The sequence below is a fragment of the Microcebus murinus genome, chromosome 4, assembly GCF_040939455.1.
Source record: "Microcebus murinus isolate Inina chromosome 4, M.murinus_Inina_mat1.0, whole genome shotgun sequence".
NCBI lineage: Eukaryota > Metazoa > Chordata > Mammalia > Primates > Cheirogaleidae > Microcebus > Microcebus murinus.
Window position 1 is genome coordinate 48430191 of NC_134107.1, and position 19346 is coordinate 48449536.

General features: G+C 34.9%; 1 protein-coding gene across 6 annotated transcripts in view; it reads left to right on the forward strand.

Moving 5' to 3' along the window:
* The window catches only part of BTBD10 (BTB domain containing 10), a 72949-nt gene that overhangs the window by 29279 nt on the left and 24324 nt on the right, over positions 1 to 19346 (forward strand). For all 6 annotated transcript variants that reach the window (XM_012780739.2, XM_012780745.2, XM_012780740.3 and 3 more), the window contains 2 exons: positions 16495 to 16691; positions 18853 to 19138. In XM_012780739.2, the coding sequence (XP_012636193.1) occupies positions 16495 to 16691; positions 18853 to 19138 (483 nt within the window). The remainder of the gene's footprint in view (positions 1 to 16494; positions 16692 to 18852; positions 19139 to 19346) is intronic.

Genomic DNA, 19346 nt, shown 5'->3' on the forward strand with positions numbered 1-19346 from the left:
AATATGAGAAAGATTCAGAGAGAGATGTTTGGCCTTTGTTTCATTATGATCGTTTACATGTCTAGATGTAAAAGATCGTATATCTGATTGTCAGTTTAATGTCAAGTTATTTAAAATAAATGGAGTGTGTTTTTATTGTTTTCTTGGGTTTGATGTTTTTTATTTCGTGTAACTTGAGAATGCATTGTGTTTGGTACTTTTATTTATGAATAACATAAAAATTTATTTAAGGAAAGACTAATTTTGAAATAATATTTTTGATGTATTTGAAAATAAAATTCAAGATAGAGAAATGAAATAATTTCCTAAAGAAGGAGTTGAATATATTTTTACTTTTGAATGAATTAAAGATTAATTTAACCATTTATATATGTGTGTGTATATATATATATGTATTTTATAGGACTTAATGTGTTTGAATGATAAAACTGTAATTAGTTAAAATGACTTTTCTTTTAGTCTTACAGAACCTAAACTCTGAATAGATGATCTAGATATTGCCACTGAAACAGAGAGTAAGCCAGACAAGTTTTAGATTAGTGTATATTAATTTTTAGCAAGACTAAATTTCTAAGTCAAGATAATTGTTCTTGCTGTGAGATTTTAAATCTTAACACGTGACATTACTTACTTTATTAGGAATTGTTTTTACAATAATTTAAAATACTCTGAATAATGTTTTTTTTCCTTCTGTCTTTATTATCCCTATCTTACTGATCCTTTGTTTTACAGGGACATTTTAAAATTATTTTTAATGTATTTAAATAGTTCATAACATTCTTTCCTTGAAATTTAAGGAAGTTCTTGTGATTTCCCCTACTTAATTTTTAAAAGTTTGAATAGTCACCTTGATTGTTGTCTTATGTATTTATATAGTTAGATTCATGGTATCATGTATTGACTTTTTTTGTAGTTTAGGGTCCAGAATTGTTTTTCTAAGCTTGTTATAGTAGTAGAGTTATAAAAGCAGAATCTCAAGCTAGACATTTTTATTTTATGCTTTATAGAATACTTTCCTCTGTTTCTGATTCTTTTAAGATAATGCCTGTCTTATTGTGAAAATGGTACATATTCATTACATAAATTTGGGAAGCACAGGAGAGCATATAGAAGAAAATAAAAAATACATTATTCTAGTATCAAAAGAAAAATACTGTGTTTTTTGGCATATAACCTATTTTTTCTATGTACATATAAACATATAAAAGCATACATGTCCATGTAAAAATGATTTCTGGATATTACTGTAAGTATTGTTATATAACCTATCTTTTTTTAAAAGAAAATTATTATGAACATCCTTAATGTCGTGAAATTATGACTATCCTCAATGTCATGAAATAGTCATCTATAGCATAATTTTTTTCATCCCATCACCTCTTATTGCAGATATAGCATAATTTTTAGGGATTACATAATGTTTTATGTATTTATGTTTTGTAATTTATTTCACCAGTTTGAGTTTTTCTGATAATTGTTCAGAGAAAAGATTTGCATGATTCCACAGCATATGTTTGTCCAAAAAGGAAGGATATCTTAAGGAGTTAAGTAAAAATGTAGTTTCAATATTTTTCTAACAGGAGAATATACTTAGTTTGATTATATCGTGAACTCTTTAAAGATATGTATACTACTTTTAAAACAAAGCAAATAGGTAAGATTGCCATAATAAAATATAAAAAACAAACTTTAAAAAAAATTAGGAAAACTAGGGCTCAAATCAACTAAGACTTTAGAAAAATGCTTAGACCAACCAAAAGAGTTTCTTGTATTACCTTTAACATGAGAAGGTAAATCGAGGATATATAATACTAATGTATGATAGTGAGGGAAGAAAAAATTTCTTAGGTCTTGAAGCTTCTTTGTCAATGAGGAAGAGTCAACCACCACCACCAACAACAAAAATAAAAATAACAAAGCAAACATTGCTAAGAAGGACATTAAAACTAATATGGGTATTGAAGTAAAGAATATATCTAGTTAAATGAGTTGTCTGAGGAGCCGTTTGAAATGTTTTATGGTTATAAAAGGAACTATGTGCAACATCTTAAAATTATGGGTAGTATTTGTGGTCTTTGAAGGTGTTATGAGAATATAAGAACTGCTGAAAGATAGGAGATTTGGGGCCTGATTTTGAAACAGATTTTGAAACAAAAAATGAAAAGAATTAATTTATGACTAACTTGAAGAAAAACAGATTAAAAATGATTTGTAATGGGTTTCTTAAAAATAGATTGTCAGACCAACTTGGGTTTTTCTTTGATGCATTAGTATACCAGTATCCGTATATTTGGATTTAAGTTTAGCTTTTGGTAAAGTCTTTTTTAATATCCTTGGGTGTAAGCTGAGGGAATAATAAATTAGCTACTAGTTAATTAATTAACCCAATTTTGATTTTGAATGACCCTTTCCAGAGGCTGATTGATCTTGGAAAGTGGCCTTGTTCTTTGCTTTGTCTTATTACTCATCTGGAGAAAGCAAATTATCAAATTTATAGGTGACAATGAAGAACAAAGGATAGTAAGTAGTATACTAAATGATCCAAAATGATTTCTGAGGCTGGATTATTTGGATTAAATTTATTTATTTATTAGTTTGTTTGTTTATTTTTTGAGACGGAGTCTTAGTCTGTCAGCGGGCTAGAGTGCAGTGGCATCATCATAGCTCATTGCAACATCAAACTCCTGGGCTTGAGTGATCGATCCTTCTGCCTCAGCCTCCCAAGCAGCTGAGACTACAGGCATATGCCACCATGCTTGGCTAATTTTTCTATTTTTTGTAGAGACAAATTCTCACTTTTGCTCAGATTGGTGACTCTCTGTCCTTTTTATTTACCCTGCTTTATTTTTCCTCATAGCACTTATCACCATATGCTATTTAATATATTTATTTAGATATGTTCTATGTTTCCTTTAGAATGTATTTATTTTGAGGGTTAGGACTTTCTCAATTAAATCTATTAATACCAGGACTAGAGCAGTATATGAGAGGTGTTCAGTGAATATATTAGTAGCTTCTATTCAGAGTCTCCTCAATGTGGAGAGGTGGTGTTTGCCTAGCAACATATTCCTTTTTTAAAAAAAATTTCAAAAACCAGAAACAAGGTAATAAACATTTTAAAATCAAAAGAAACCTCTAGCTTTTGGAAAAACTTCTACCTTATAGTACAATGTTAAAGTTTGGCCACTAAGGGATACTTTTCTGTTAGAATTGTTAGTGTCTAGCTAGGTTTTCAAGTGATTTCAGTTTAAATTTGAAAAGATGCTCTTAGAGCATACCACAGTATATCAAACTCCCTGCTGCTGCTACTGCTTCTGTCTCACGAGAATTGCTGACATATCTGGCAAAGGAGTTTTAGGAAGAAGAGAAGGATGTCAGGATTTAGGAATAGTATTAAAATTATTTTTGGGCTATATGTATTTCTTGCCAAAGTTGTCTTTTGTGGGGTAATCTGGGATTTAAATATCATTTAAAATATAACCTTTGAGAGTTTAGCCCAGTTTTCATTCAGTTGAGAACTTCCCTTATTGGTAAGTAGCCTTTGTTCCTTGGGAAACTAACCATATATTACGCAGAAGAGCAGAAAGTTTATAGAAGGCTAATTGATAAAAAAAAAAGAGAGAGAGAGAAAGAGAGAAAGGTTGTCATTAAATCTGTTGAAAATAGTTAAAAGTTTGATAGCATTTTTTATGTTGTCACAATTATTGGCACTTATTACAGGGATCAGCAAACTTTTTCTGTAAAGGGCTGGATAGTAAGTATTTTTGGCCATGTGGGCTATAGTCTCAGTCCTAGCCACTGAGTTTTGCCATTGTAGCATCAAAGCAGACATGAATAATAATAATGAATAGACATTGATTGCTGTGTTCCAATAAAACTTTATTTACAAAATCAGGCAATGAGTTGAATTTGGCCTATGAACCATAGTTTCCAGCTTCTGACTTAACACGTTAAAGATGCTTATAAAAAGCATATACAGGCTGGGCGTGGTGGCTCATGCCTGTAATCCTAGCACTCTGTGAGGCCAGGGGGGGTGGATTGCTCAAGGTCAGGAGTTCGAAACCAGCCTGAGCAAGAGACCCTGTCTGTACTAAAAATAAAAGGAAATTAATTGGCCAACTAAAAATATATAGAAAAAATTAGCCGGGCTTGGTGGCGCATGCCTGTAGTCCCAGCTACTTGGGAGGCTGAGGCAAGAGGATCACCTGAGCCCAGGAGTTTGGAGGTTGCTGTGAGCTAGGCTGACGCCATGGCACTCACTCTAGCCTGGACAACAGAACGAGACTCTGTCTCAAAAAAAAAACAAACAAAAAAAAACCACAAAAAACAAAAAAAGCATATGCAAATCACTTGCTCCAAAAATATATTTAATATAAAATCATTTAAAAGCTTTAGTTTAAAAACTAGAACATGGGATATGATATTTGTTAGAGTAATGAAAAACAGATTATTTTCCTACCAAAATAAAGATAGAATTTTAAATAGTGCTTCTTGGCTGGGTGCAGTGGCTCACGCCTGTATTCCTAGCACTCTGGGAAACCGAGGCAGGAGGATTGCTTGTCCTCAAGAGTTTGAGATCAGTCTGAGTGAAAGTGAGACATAGTCTCTACCCAGAATAGAAAAAGTAGCCAGGCATTGTGGCACGTGCCTGTAGTCTTAGCTACTTTGGAGGCTGAGGCAGGAGGATTGCTTGAGCCCAGGAGTTGGAGGTTGCATTGATCTACAGTGATGCTGCTGTACTCTACCTGGGGTGACAGAGTTAGACTCTGCCTCAAAAAAAAAAACTTTTTTGAGGCCATGTTAGTTCAGATGGTTAGGAATATTGTCAGTGGCAAAAACACATTCAAATTCAAGTGTTTTTTCTGTTCTCTCACTGAACAACTATCAACACAGAAGACTTCTGTGGCCAAATGTGTGTAGGTTTTCCCACACACACCAAGTAAGCAATCAGTACCACAGCAGACACCAGCTGAGCATCCTCTAATTCAGTTTTGACACTATCTACCTGGAGATAGCATCAGATCCCACAGTTGAGGGCTCAGTCCCACAAGACTGCCCCCGACTTCTGATGCCAGTTGCAAGCCCCAGGTTGTTTTACATGTCCTTCTGACCAACCATCTGTAAATTTGGGATCCCATGATCCCCTCTTTGGGTTCCATTATTTATTAGAGCAGCTTGAAAAACTCAGGAAAACATGTTTGTCGGCTTACTATAAAGGATATTACAAAGGATGCATAGGTCAAAGAGATGCATAGGCTGAGCTATAGGGGAAAGGTTGCAAAGCATGCCCTCAGGGCACACTACCCTCCAGGAACCTCCAGCAATCTGGAAGCACCCTGAATTCTGTCCTGTTGGGCCTTTTATGGAGACTTCATTGGATAGGCATGATTGACAACCATGTAGAAATGTGTTTGGACAAAAAGGGTATGATCTAATGTTAATAGTTATAGGCTGAGTGGAGAAATCCAGCAAGGCTTGTCTGTTCAGATTCTTCTTGGCCTGTGTGCAGCATTCCTTCCTCCAGAGTATAGGGAAGGACCCCTTTTGAAATGAGGTCCTCATGGCCTACAGTTATACAAAGTAGGTTAGAGAATTTCTTTATGGCCAGTTGCAAGGCAAAGGCAAAGGAAGATTAGTGTATTTTTTTTTTTATTTCTAAGGCCTGTCTTAGGGAGAAAAAGGAGCAGGTGAAAGGAAAGGCAGGAGGGCAGGAGAAGGTTGGAAAGAGAGAATCTGTTTTCTGAATCATAAAGTGCTCCAACACTATAAGGGAGGACTATTAGACTTATGAGTCAGAAACTGTGGACAAAAACCATAATATCATGGACATCTAATCAGGAATTTACAGGGATGCATATTTTATCTTAAAAAATATATTTTTTAATGTTTGATTAAATGTTTAAAAACTCTGTAAACTGTAAAGCTTCATACCTGTATCTTTGTACATATTACACATATATGGTATGTTTGACAAAGAATAAACATTTGACAAAGGGAAATGCTTAGATATGTACCCTGAAACTTAGCTAAATTCAACAAACATTAATAAGATATCACAGGTTATAATGTTAGCAGCTGTAATTGTTTAAAAATAAGTAAAATAATTCCTCAAGCCAAGAGTTAATACTGTCACATATGGTTGTGCCAGGTGTATACTGCATAAGGGTGTGCCATATATAAGTGAATACCATTCACATTGTAGGCATTACAGTTTCTTGTATTTGTCAACAATTTTTTTTAATTAAAATTTAGTTGGCCGATTAATTTCTTTCTATTTATAGTAGAGACGGGGTCTCGCTCTTGCTCAGGCTGGTTTCGAACTCCTGACCTCGAGCAATCCTCCCAGAGTGCTAGATTACAGGCATGAGCCACCGCACCCAGCCTATCAACAATTTTCTGATATGAGTGATACTTATATCAACTACTTTTAGAAATTTTTCTTGGCTGGGTGTGGTGATTCAAGCCTGTAATCCTACCACTCTAAGAGGCTGAGGCGGGAGGATGGCTTGAGCTTAGGAGTTCCAGAACAGCTTGAGCAGGAGTGAGAACCTGTCTCTACTAAAAATATAAAAAATATCCCGGTGTGAGGTGCACACCTATAATCCCAGCTACTTGGAAGGCTGAGGCAGGAGAATCACTTGAGCCTAGGAGTTTGAGGTTGCTGTGAGTTAGGCTGATGCCACAGCACTCTAGCCCAGGTGACAGAACCAAGACTCTGTCTCAAAAAAAAAAAAAAAAAAAAAAAGAAAGAAAGAAATTTTTCTCATATTATTTCTTTGACAATTTGTTCCCCTCTGTTTTCTTTGTTCTCTCTGGAATATATATTAGTTAAATGTTGACCTCCTTCATTAGTTTTCTTTTATTTTTTCCTTTTTCTCTTATTTTCCATTTATTTATCTTTTTGTTCTTTTGAGAATATTCCCAATACTTTCTTTCAACCCTTCTAGTAAACTAAAAATTTCTGTTATTGTAATTTGAATTTCTAAGATCTCTCTCTCTCTTTTTTTTTTTTTTTTTTTTTGAGACAGAGTCTCATTCTCTTGCCTCGGCTAGAGTGCCGTGACATCAGCCTAGCTCACAGCAACCTCAAACTCCTGGGCTCAAGTGATCTTCGGCCTTGGCCTCCCTAGTAGCTGGAACTACAGGCACACACCACCATGCCTGGCTAATTTTTTCTATTTTTAGTTGTTTGACTAATTTCTTTCTATTTTTAGTAGAGATGGAGTCTCACTCTTGCTCAGGCTGGTCTTGAACTCCTGAGCTCAAGCAATCCTCCCGCCTGGGCCTCCCAGAGTGCTAGGATTACAGGCTTGAGCCACCGCGCCCAGCTTCTAAGATCTCTTTCTTATTCTTTATTTTAAAAAATAGCATCCCTGTTCCTATGTTGTGGATACAGTATCTTTTTTTTGATATTACTGAATTTATTATTTATTTATTTTGAGACAGAGTCTCACTCTGTTGCCCCAGCTAGAGTGCCATGGCGTCAGCCTAGCTCACCAGCAACCTCAAACTCCAGGGCTCAAGCAATCCTTCTTCCTCAGCCTCCCAAGTAGCTGGGACTACAGGCATGTACCAGCATGCCAGGCTAATTTTTTCTATATATTTTTAGTTGTCCAATTAAGTTCTTTCTAACTTTAGTAGAGACGGGGTCTCGCTGTTGCTCAGAGCTGGTTTTGAGCTCCTGACCTTGAGTGATCCACCTGCCTCGGCCTCCCAGAGTGCTAGGATTATAGGCATGAGGCACAGCGCCTGGCCCTACCGAATTATTTATTTATTTATTTTTGAGACAGAGTCTTGCTTTGTTGCCCAGGCTAGAGTGAGTGCTGTGGTGTCAGCCTAGCTCACAGCAACCTCAAACTCCTGGGCTCAAGCGATCCTGCTGCCTCAGCCTCCCGAGTAGCTGGGACTACATGCATGCACCACCATGCCCCGCCGATTTTTTTATATATATATTAGTTGGCCAATTAATTTCTTCTATTTATAGTACAGACGGTGTCTCTCTCTTGCTCAGGCTGGTTTCAAACTTCTGACCTCAAGCAATCCGCCCCCCTCGGCCTCCCAGAGTGCTATGATTACAGGCGTGAGCCACCACGTCAGGCCCCTACTGAATTTATTGATTATAGTTTTGCTTTTTTCCCTGTCTCTACATTGTTGCCTTTTTGTTATGTATATTAAACTTTTTCATTGTGAAATATTTTTAGATTTACAAGAAGTCACAAAAAAAATTGTACAGTGAGTTCTCAGGTACTCAATCCAGCTTCCCTCAATGATAATGTCTTACATAAGTGTGGGACATTATCAAAACCAGGAAATTGACAGTTACAATATTATTAAATATTATCTAAACTATAGACCTTTTTTGCATTTCATCAGTTTTTACATGCAGTCTTTTTTCTAGTACATAGTTTTATGATATTATATGTATAGATTCATGTAACCTCTACCACTGTCAAGATATAGAACTGTTTTATCACCATAAAGAAATTCTCTTGTTCTATCCCTTTATAGTCACATCCTTTCTCCAGCTCTAACCTCTGGCAACTACCCAGATTTCTTTCTCCATCACTATAATTTTGTCATTTTGAGAACATTATATAAATGGAATCATATAGTATATAAACTTATGGGTTTGGTTTTCTTTCCAGTTTTCTATGCTTTTATTTTTCTTTGTGTTCTGCCCTTGCACGTTTCTTCTGCCTGGTTTGTTCACCAAATTCCTACATCACCCCAGCCCCCAACACACACATACATATACCTTCTTTGTCCTTTGAGAATCAGTATATGCAGCCCCTCCTCCAGAAACCTTCTCTGTTGTCCCCAGGCTGAGTTAACTGCACCTTCTCCTGTGTGATATAGTGGAAAGTGCACACAGTGCCTGTGCACAAAGTGCACACGGTACCTGTCACAAATAGATCTCTAATAAATGTTAGATCTTTTCTGCCCCTTCCTCCATAAATATCTGTAAAATAATATTGATCACACCATATTGTATTTTCTTGTTTACTTGTCTGGCTTCATCACTCAATTATGAGCTCATTCATTCATCCATTCATTAACAGATTTTTATTACATGTCTGTTGTGTGTGCAAGTAAGTCATTGTTCATGTAGGTGCTGAGGATACAATGATTTATGAAAATTGTACTTTCATTGTGTCTTTTTATTGTTGTATGTATAACATCTAGCATAGTGTCTGGCAAATAGATTTGTTCATTAAATGTTTGTTAAGGGAATGTACTTCCTCAGCAGAGTTTCACAAAGTGTGTTTTTTGGACCATTTGCATCTGGATCACTGAGTGGGGATGTAGGTTAAGGGTTTGGTTTTTTCATTCAGCATAATGCCCTTGAGATCCATTCACATTGTTGCACATATCAGTAGTTTGTTCTTTTTAAATTGCTTGAATAATATTCCATAGTATGGACTTACTGTAGTTTATTCATTCAAAGAGTAGCATGGTTTTTGTTATAAACGTTGCAGTACTGTTGGATTTTAAAAACTCTATACTTATTACTTTAGTATTGCAAAGTTTTTATGGGAGTCTGTAGTTTCACTGAACAAAAGAGGCCCTAAGTTCTTCTTGAGTCCTTAGGAACCTGCTTGCCATTGGAAACTGTTGCCATAATTAGAATTTGTAAACAAATTAGACAACAAAGTCATATGCAGAAGTTCACACAAGATTATTGTTGTAAAGTTTGATGTAAATAGTTGCTTCTGAGAGTGATCATTTTAATAAGATTTAAAAATTTTTAGAACCTTTACTGCCTATTGATTCACCCAATGCTTCAAAGCATGATTTTGAAATTAAGTGAAAAGTTGGTATTAGATAAAGAAATCAGAAGTGTTTTGATTCATAAAGTTGCACAATTTTAAGATGGAGATATTTTCTTTTAGTAATTGGGTTTGTCTTTAAGGTGGGCTTATTTATATAACTAGAGGTGCTGGAAGTGATTGCTATTACTTAGCTGATGAAAATTGTGATCTCAAAGGATTCATGATTAAGGGTTCTCATTCGAGTTTTTGTAATAACTGTATTGGGTAATATATGTTGGTCTGTGAGGTTTTCAAATGATCATTTGGTGATGGTAGATGTTCTTAATCTGATTATAGAAATGCTTTTGGTTTCTTGAGACAAACCATGTTATAACAAGGGATGTAAGAATCCATGTAGGTTGGTGAAAGAGAATTTAGTGAACTCTGATGATAAAGGTGTGAGAAGAAAAAACTATTAGAAGAAAGGCATGTCTTTTATTATGTAAATGTAATTTAAATGGCTAAATAGCAGCTTCCTGGTAGGACAGCCTCAAGCAGGCAGTGTTTTGCCCAAGAGGCCAGTTCTGGTGTACAATTTGATAAATTTTGACATATATATGCACCCATAAAACCTCACCACAATCAAGATAATGAGCATATATATCATACCCAGAAGTTCCCTTGGGGCCCTTGGTAACCTTTCCCTTCCAACCCTCTGTATCTCTTGTTCTTGAAACCACTAATCTGTTTTCTGACACTATACATTAGTCTGTATTTCCTAGAATTTCATATAATCTATTTTTGATGGGGAGGGTGTCTGGCTTTGAAAAAAACTCAGCAGAATTATTTTGAAATTGATTCATGTAACTTGTGTCAGTAGTTCATTCCTTCTATTGTTGAGTAGTATTCCATTTTATGGATATATCACAAATTGTTTATCTACTACCTTGTTCATAGACATTTAGCTTGTTTCTGGTTTTGAGCTGTTACAAATAAAACTACTAAGAATGTGTACAAGTCTTTTTTATGGACATATGTTTTCATTTCTTTGGGTAAATACAGGGTGGAATGGCTAAATCATATGCCTAGTGTATGTTTAATTTCTTAAGAAAACGGTTTTCCAGAACAATTTCCAAAGTGGTTGTGCCATTTTTCTATTCTTACCACAAGTGTATGAGACTTCCATTTCACACACATACTCAGCAGCACTTGATATGGTCAGTGTTTTTTTTTAGCCATTCTAATAGATGCATAATGATGTAACATTGTGGCTTTAATTTGCACTTCCTTAATGACTAATGATATTCAGCATTATTTCATGTGCTTATTTTTTCCATTTGTATATCTCAATTTTTTTACTGATTATTTTGATTTTACTGATTATTTTGAGAGTTCTTTATATAGCCTACATTCAAGTCCTGTATCAGAAATATCAGATATATATGATTGGCAAATATTTTCTCCCAGTCTGTGGCTTGATTTTTTTCATTTTTTTAAAATTATTTTAATTTGTCTTTTCTTCTTTTCTTTCACTGAAGTTTGAGAGGGTCAATTTTTCATTCTTTTAACAATAGTTTTTGAAGAGCAGAAGTTTTTAATTTTGATGTTGTTATAATTTATTATTTTATGAATTATGCTTTTTATTTCTAAAAGTTTTATAGTTTTGTTTTTTTTATAGATAGGGTCTCTATTGCCCAGGCTGGAGTGCAGTGGCATGATCATGGCTCACTGTAACCTTCAACTCCTGGATTCAAGCTATCTTCCTGCCTTAGACTCCTGGGTAGCTAGGACAATAGGTTTGCACCACCACACCTGGCTAATTTTTTAATTTTTTTGTAGAGACAGGGATCTTGCTATGTTGCCCAGGCTGGTCTTGAATTCCTCATCTCAAATGATCCTCCTGCCTCAGCCTCCCAAAGTACTGAAACTAGAGGTGTGAACTACCATGCCCGGCCAGTTTTAAGTTTTAGATTTAGATCTGTGATACATTTTGAGTTAACTTTTGTACATGACATGAGCTATTGATCAGAGTTGTTTTTGTTTGTTTGTTTGTTTTTATTTCTAGAGGTGCTGAAAGTGAGACACCCATTGTACATCTGTTTGTTCCAGCACTATTTGATGAAAAACTCTTTCTTCCCTGAATTGCATTTGGGCCCTTGTTGAAAATGAGTTGTTCATATTTATGTCTGTGAGTCTTTTTCTGGAGTCTCTATTCTGTTTCATTGATCTACTTGTCTGTCATTATGCCAGTAGTAGCACACTGTGTTTACTACTACAACTTTGTTTTTTGAGACAGAGTCTCACCCTGTTGCCCAGGCTAGAGTGAGTGCCATGGCGTCAGCCTAGCTCACAGCAACCTCAAACTCCTGGGCTCAAGCAATCCTCCTGCCTCAGCCTCCCGAGTAGCTGGGACTACAGGCATGCGCCACCATGCCCGGCTAATTTTTTCTATATATGTTAGTTGGCCAATTAATTTATTTCTATTTATAGTAGAGACGGGGTCTTGCTCTTGCTCAGGGTGGTTTCGAACTCCTGACCTTGAGCAATCCGCCTGCCTCGGCCTCCCAGAGTGCTAGGATTACAGGCGTTAGCCACCGCACCCGGCCCCTTCCCACTTTTTATGGACTCCATTTACACCTGTATTAGGCCACATGAAATTGATCTGTAGTTTACTTATGTTCGTTTTATTTATTTTTGTTTTCTCTCTTATTTTCATTTTCAATATTTCCTATTGCTTTGTCTTCAAATTTATTAATCTTTGTACCATAATGTATAAGCTCCTATTAATTCCATTCAGCATATTTTTCTTTTTTAAACTGTTTTAAATTGACATATAATAATTGTACATATTTTAGATAGAGTGATATTTTGATAACATGTGTACAGTGTATAATGAGTGAATCAGAGTAATTAGTGTATTTATCGTCCCAAGCATTTATGGTTTTTGTGTTGGGAGCATTCAAAATCCTCTCTTTTAGCTATTTGAAAATATAGAAAATAAATTGTTATTAACTTTAGTCACACTGTAGGGCCATTCAGTATGTTTTTCATCTCAGATGTCATTTTTATCTCTGGAAGTTTGATTTGCATCCTCTTCATCTTCTATATTTCTATATAACTTTTTCAAGGAATATGGTTGTAATGATTTTTTTTAATGTTTTTGTCTCTAATTCTAACATATGTATGTGTTCCAGCTTGATTTCAATTTGTTCTTTACCCTGTCATGGGTTATGTGTTCCTTTATTATATGCCTGGTAATATTTCATTGGTACCGTACATTATGAATTTTACGGTGTTTGGATGTCAGATATTTCTTATTCTTATAAAATATTCTTGAGCTTTGTTTTAGGATTCAAGTAAGTTATTTAGAAATAGTTTGATCCTTTGGATCTTACTGTTAAAATATTTTAGGTAGGGCTGGAGTAGTGTTCCTTCTAGTTCCTTCCCATTTCAGAGTCAAGACCCTTCTGATTGTCTCTTCCCAGTGCCCTATAAATTATTAGATTTTCCAGTCTGATTAGTGGGAACAGGACCTATTCCTAGACTTGTATAAGTGCTAGGCACTATTTCATTTTAATCGTTTGAGTTGGGTCTTTCCCCAGCCTCTCACAGTTTCCTCACATGTGTAATATGTACTACTAGTCAACTCAAAATCAACTCTGGATCTCTGAGGTTTTCTCCCTGTGTTGCTCTGTCCTCTCTGGTACTTTTCCCTGAGAATTTAGCCACCTATTGCCCCAATGTCTCAGCTCCCTGTCTTTCACTCAGAGTCCACTAGGTTTTTTCACTTGTTTCCCCTCTCTGTATTTACTCAGGAAACACTCAAGATAGTACTTTGGGACATTTATTGGGCTTAACCTCATTTGCTTTCCATCTTTCAGAGATTACTTCATTGCTTGATGTACTGTGTCCTGTAAAACATTGTTTCATATATTCTGTCTGTTTTAGGGGGTTTCAGGCAGGAGTATAAACTCAGTCCTTGTTATTCTATCTTGGCTAGAAACAGATATTGGGGCTAATCTTTGTGTCCTTACCTGTCCTCAATTCATGTATCTCAAACTCATTAAAAGAGCTGTCCCTTCTGAACTTGCTTCGTCCTCATTTTCTTTTGCATATATTAATTGTTTTTGCATTAGAGTGCTTTCCTGATCTAAAATTATTAAATCAAATAGAGTAGGACATAATTAGTCTTCCATGAAATCTGATTTTGAAGGCCTGATTCAGGGTACATTCTATTTGGAAATGAAAAGAAAAGATGGAAGTGTATTATGACACCTTTTGTGTTCATTTAAAATCTAAGCAGTTTAGAAATGAAGCCAATATTTCAGCAGTATCTAATCTTTCAGCTAGAGATGTCTGGTAAAATGCTTTTTCAATTAATCAGTCTGCTTGGTCATTATGCAAACTGAAATTTTAGCGTTTGTCTTAGCAGTAGTTATGCTTACCATCTCCATTAAATTGTTAGCCTCACATTTAGAAAATATGCCTTCTTATAGTTAAAAATGATTAAAACTTAGCAGGCAGAATAATTTGAAGAATTTTCTTTTTAAATATATCGGAACTTTGTTCTACTTAGTTAGTATAGATTCCTTTCTTTTTCCTTCTTTAGAAAATGTGCCAGAAATTTCAGTGTTCCTACTCTGAGGTGTTTTTTTTGTTTTGTTTTGAGACAGAGTCTCACTCTCTTGCCCAGGCAAGAGTGCTGTGGCGTCAACCTCGCTCACAGCAACCTCAAACTCCTGGGCTCAAGCGATCCTCCTGCCTCAGCCTCCCGAGTAGCTGGGACTATAGGCATGAGCCACCATGCCTGGCAAATTTTTTCTGTATATTTTTAATTGACCAATTATAATTTCTTTCTATTTTTTTTTTAAGTAGAGATGGGGTCTCGCTCTTGCTCAGGCAGGTTTCGAGCTCCTGACCTTGAGAGTGACCCTCCTGCCTCGGCCTCCCAGAGTGCTAGGATTACAGGCGTGAGCCACCATGCCTGGCCTGAGGTGTTTTTTTTTAAACATAAATGCAGTAGGATCTTTTGATTTGTTCTATTTGAAGAAAAAGATTATGTTCAAGGTTGCAGTTGTTCTCTGATTTTTTTTCACTAGAACAAAGGTGGGAGTAGAATTTTTTTTCTCTGTAGGTTTGTGAGACAAATGACCGGTAAAGGCTGATAGGTTGGTTGCCTTTACTTCCCTAGAAATAACTTTCAGAGCAAATACAAAGTCAGCCCTATTTTCTTTCTAGTCAGTGTTACAGCAAGGTGATAACTGATTTTCATAATGAAAGAAACTACTAAAATAACAAAAAGTGTTACAGCTAATAAACCAACAAAGGAGATGATCCTGAGACAATGAAAGATTTAAAAGTGCTTTCAGAATCACTGAGAAGATTAAATTTTAACTGGTGTGGTTTTACAAAAGGAGAGCAATGTAATATTATGGTGTGGGTACTGTAATGAATCAAAGGCTTAGGTTATAGTGTTATTAGCATGTCCACTAAATACTATGTGATTGAGCAAGTCTTATAGTTTTGAACTTTAATATCCTCATCTGTCATAACTAAATAACATTTAATGGGTAATTGTGTGAGGTACATCGCTCAGTGCTTAATATACTTCATTTAATCCACATATTAACCTTATAAAGTAAATAAGGCAGGGAACCTAAATTTCCAAAATATTAAGTATTGTTCAAAATATCAAGCATGCTATTATAGTGAATTTCCAAATTGCCTTAGGTTTGACTCTCATTTTTCTTATCAATTTTCCTACCTGCAGCATATTCTGATTATTGAAATCCTATCTGTCAGGGCCTGATGTACTAGTGACTAACTCTAATCTGTAGCAGTGTCTTCTCCTTTGAGATCCTACAGCATTTATTATCTATTACTCATTTAGTAGTTATGTATTTGGGATATCTTTAGTAGTTTTATATTTGGAAGTTATGATAACTCTTGAATTATTTAAATTTCTACATGTTCATGTATTACTGCTTCACTTAGATCATAAGCTCTGAGAAAGCCTTTTTCTATTGGCATTTAGCACAGCATTGTACACATAGTACATATAACTTAATTATGTGTGAATGAATTCTGTCAACTAGACTATTTTAATCAGCATTCTGAGTTTTCAATTCTTTTGTAGAAATTCACTGTATATAAGATGTTTTAAAATTTTTAAGTCTATAACTTTATCTACATAGTGTTGTTAGGTTTTTCAGAGAAATGCTTTTCAAAGAAACGTTTTTATCATAATGTTTTGAAAAGAATTCTCAAAGTGAGTTGATTGAAGTTAGCAGGTAGACTTATTTTATTTGGCAGGGAGACCAGTTACTTTGCCTCTTACCTCAGTTTTCCAAGAGTTCCAGCAGCTCTTTCCTTCTCTTTTTCCCCAACTATGAAGGAAATCAAAAGAATATTTGTGTAATATTTAGGCTATCTGGGTGACAGTAGTAAATACCACTATTACTACTACTATTGCATCTATTATTAACTCAAAAGCTAGTTAATATTTCTAAGCTTTAGTTTTCTTATCCATAAAAAACTGAGTTCAATTATGTGATCTTCAAAGACACGTTATTCTAGAACTTATACAACCTACAAGTTTGAGGTAAATTAAATTTCAGAATTGGAAAGTAGCATTTGATTTTTGCACTTTAAGGTATTAGTTTTATTTTAATCAGATTTTTCTTTAAAAGTGTTTTGTGATCTTATGATCTGCTTTTATGCTTAATTTTCTTTTCTAACTTATTAGTACTCCCTCACGTATTGCTAAAGGAGGAGTCGACCACACCAAAATGAGTCTACATGGTGCTAGTGGGGGACACGAGAGATCAAGAGATAGGCGAAGGTCAAGTGACAGATCACGAGATTCATCTCATGAAAGAACAGAGTCTCAACTCACTCCTTGTATCAGAAATGTTACTTCACCAACACGACAGCACCATGTTGGTATGTAAAATCAATTAATCTTCCCAAGAGTTCTTCAAAGCATGGATTTTACCTTTTTAAAGTAGTAATGACATTGAATTGTGCCTAATACTGCAGAGTAAAATTAGCTTTTTATTTCTATTCAGTTGTTTCTATTTTAGCTGAGCTTGGTTCTTGCTGTGAAAAAAACAGCTTATTAAATGCAATTTAAAGGTGAATTTTATTTTAGTCTAGGACAGTCTTAAGTAATTTGAAAAGCTGTTGAAACTATGATTTTTCAAATTTTTCAAGTTAATTTTTATCTCATATATAGCAGTGGCCTATTTTAAAAATAGTTTGTAGTAAATCATTGATAGGAATCTCATTAATCATGCTAACAAAGAAAGCGAAAACTAGAATAACCACCATGTAGTTATTTATTCTGGTTTTTGACAATATTTTGAATTTAATAATAAAAATAGATAAAAGGTATGAAGTGTTTTACTTTCTTAGCATCCAGCTCAGGTCTTTCTTCTCCTTCCTTCTCATTGCTATGGATGAGCATTATTATACCAGGTGAACATGTTGTTTGACTCTAAACGACCAGTTTGAAGCAGAGATGCCTGAGCATGTGAGCTTGCTAAGTTTCATTTTTCCCTGGAGAATTGACACATTAAGACTTTGACTTACTATGTATATATGAGGTAGTTTCTGATAGTCTGTTGTAAAACAAAATCATTTATATTAGGGTGTAATTATGCAGAAAAGTTGTTCATATCTTAAGTCAGTCCTGGATGTTAGACTAGTATTTATAAGTCTGAAAGAAACAAAAGTATACATGAGAGCTGACAGTTTGTTAGATGCAAAGTTCAGTGTCTGGGAGTAGAATAGCAGGATATAAAAAATTATTTTATTACTTTAGCAAATTTTGCCTTTGGAATGATACCAACATTTTAGAGACAGGCAATAGAAGGGAGGTGTCAGAATATCTCTGGAGATGTGGCAAACCTAATTATATAATCAGTAATGTTGTACAGAGTGTTCTCAGTACCCTGAGTCATGGAGGAATTTGGCAAAAGCTGATGAAATGGATGAGATGGAGGTACATTTTTAGGTCACCTTTAAAGTTTAGTGATCTAGCTAGCCTTTAAAAGAAACATCACAAAATATTCATTTTTATTTCTTTTTTTATAGAATATTGGAAAATCTAAAGAAAATTTTCTGAATTTTCACAATATTTTCTACCTATGAAAATTATAGATAATAATTATAAAGCCTGTAAAATTTGTAGCAGTGCTTTTTATTCAACGAACATGAGAATGAAAAGATAGCAGTATATCATTGGCTACTAAAGCCACTTTATTTGGTAGACAGAAATATCATTAAAGAAAGTACTTCTTGATGTCCTTAGTAAATTTTTTTCTTCCTTTTGGACCTTCCTTTTGTGAGATAAACTGCTGGTTTTAGAATGCCCTTATTAACATAGTGAGATTCCAAAGTTTGTACTTTGTGTTATCAGTATAGTGTTACCCCTTCTAGAATTAGGACTTTGCAAATTGGTATTCTTATTCATCTTTTACTAATTTTCAAACCTTATTTATTTGACTTATGAAAATATTTGGTTCTTTGGATTTCTATATATTTTTAAGTGGAGCAATAACAAAATTTTTCTTAATTTTGATCTTAGTTTGGGTCAACATTAGTCAGCCCTACTTCTTCCTTCCCTTCCTTCCTTTCTTACTTTCTTCCCTTCTGTCTCACTCTGTTGCCAAGGCTAGAGTGCCATGGCGTCAGCCTAGCTCACAGCAACCTCAAACTCCTGGGCTCAAGCGATCCTTCTGCCTCAGCCTCCTGGGTAGCTGGGACCACAGGCACGTGCCACCATGCCTAGCTAAGTTTTTCTATATATTTTTAGTTGGGCAATTAATTTTTTTGTATATTTTTAGTAGAGATAGGTCTCACTCTTGCTCAGGCTGGTTTAAAGTCAACAAATAGAGATTTTTGAAAGCATTTTGATGTTTAGGATTTTATTCCTAGGAGCTAAATTAATGTTTATGATGTTCTGTGAAAATGTTATTTGAAATCAAAATGCAGACATGCTGTGAGTTAAAACTTTTCTAAATCAAACATTTAAAAAGATATATACATATCTCAAATTTTTAAAAGGAAATTTACATAACTTTGTTTAATGTCTTTATTTCAGATCGAGAAAAAGATCACAGTTCCTCTCGTCCAAGCAGTCCTCGTCCTCAAAAAGCATCCCCAAATGGTTCCATTAGCAGTGCTGGGAATAGCAGCAGAAACAGTAGTCAGTCAAGTTCAGATGGTAGCTGTAAGACATCTGGGGAAATGGTGTTTGTATATGAAAATGCAAAAGAAGGAACTCGGAACATAAGAATGTCAGAACGAGTGACACTAATAGTGGATAACACTAGATTTGTTGTAGACCCATCCATTTTTACTGCACAGCCAAATACAATGTTGGGCAGGTTTGTATTATTATAGTTCTTTGTATTACTAATTATAACGCACTTTAACAGCCATTTTTTATTTTTTTAATTTAAATTTTATAGCAATTCTATGTAGGAATGTAGCATTCCTATTTTACAGATGAAAGAACTGAGCTTTGGAAGTTAAATTATTTGTCCAAGTTAATGCAGCTGGAAAGTGGTAGAGCGAAAGCTTGAACTTGGTTTT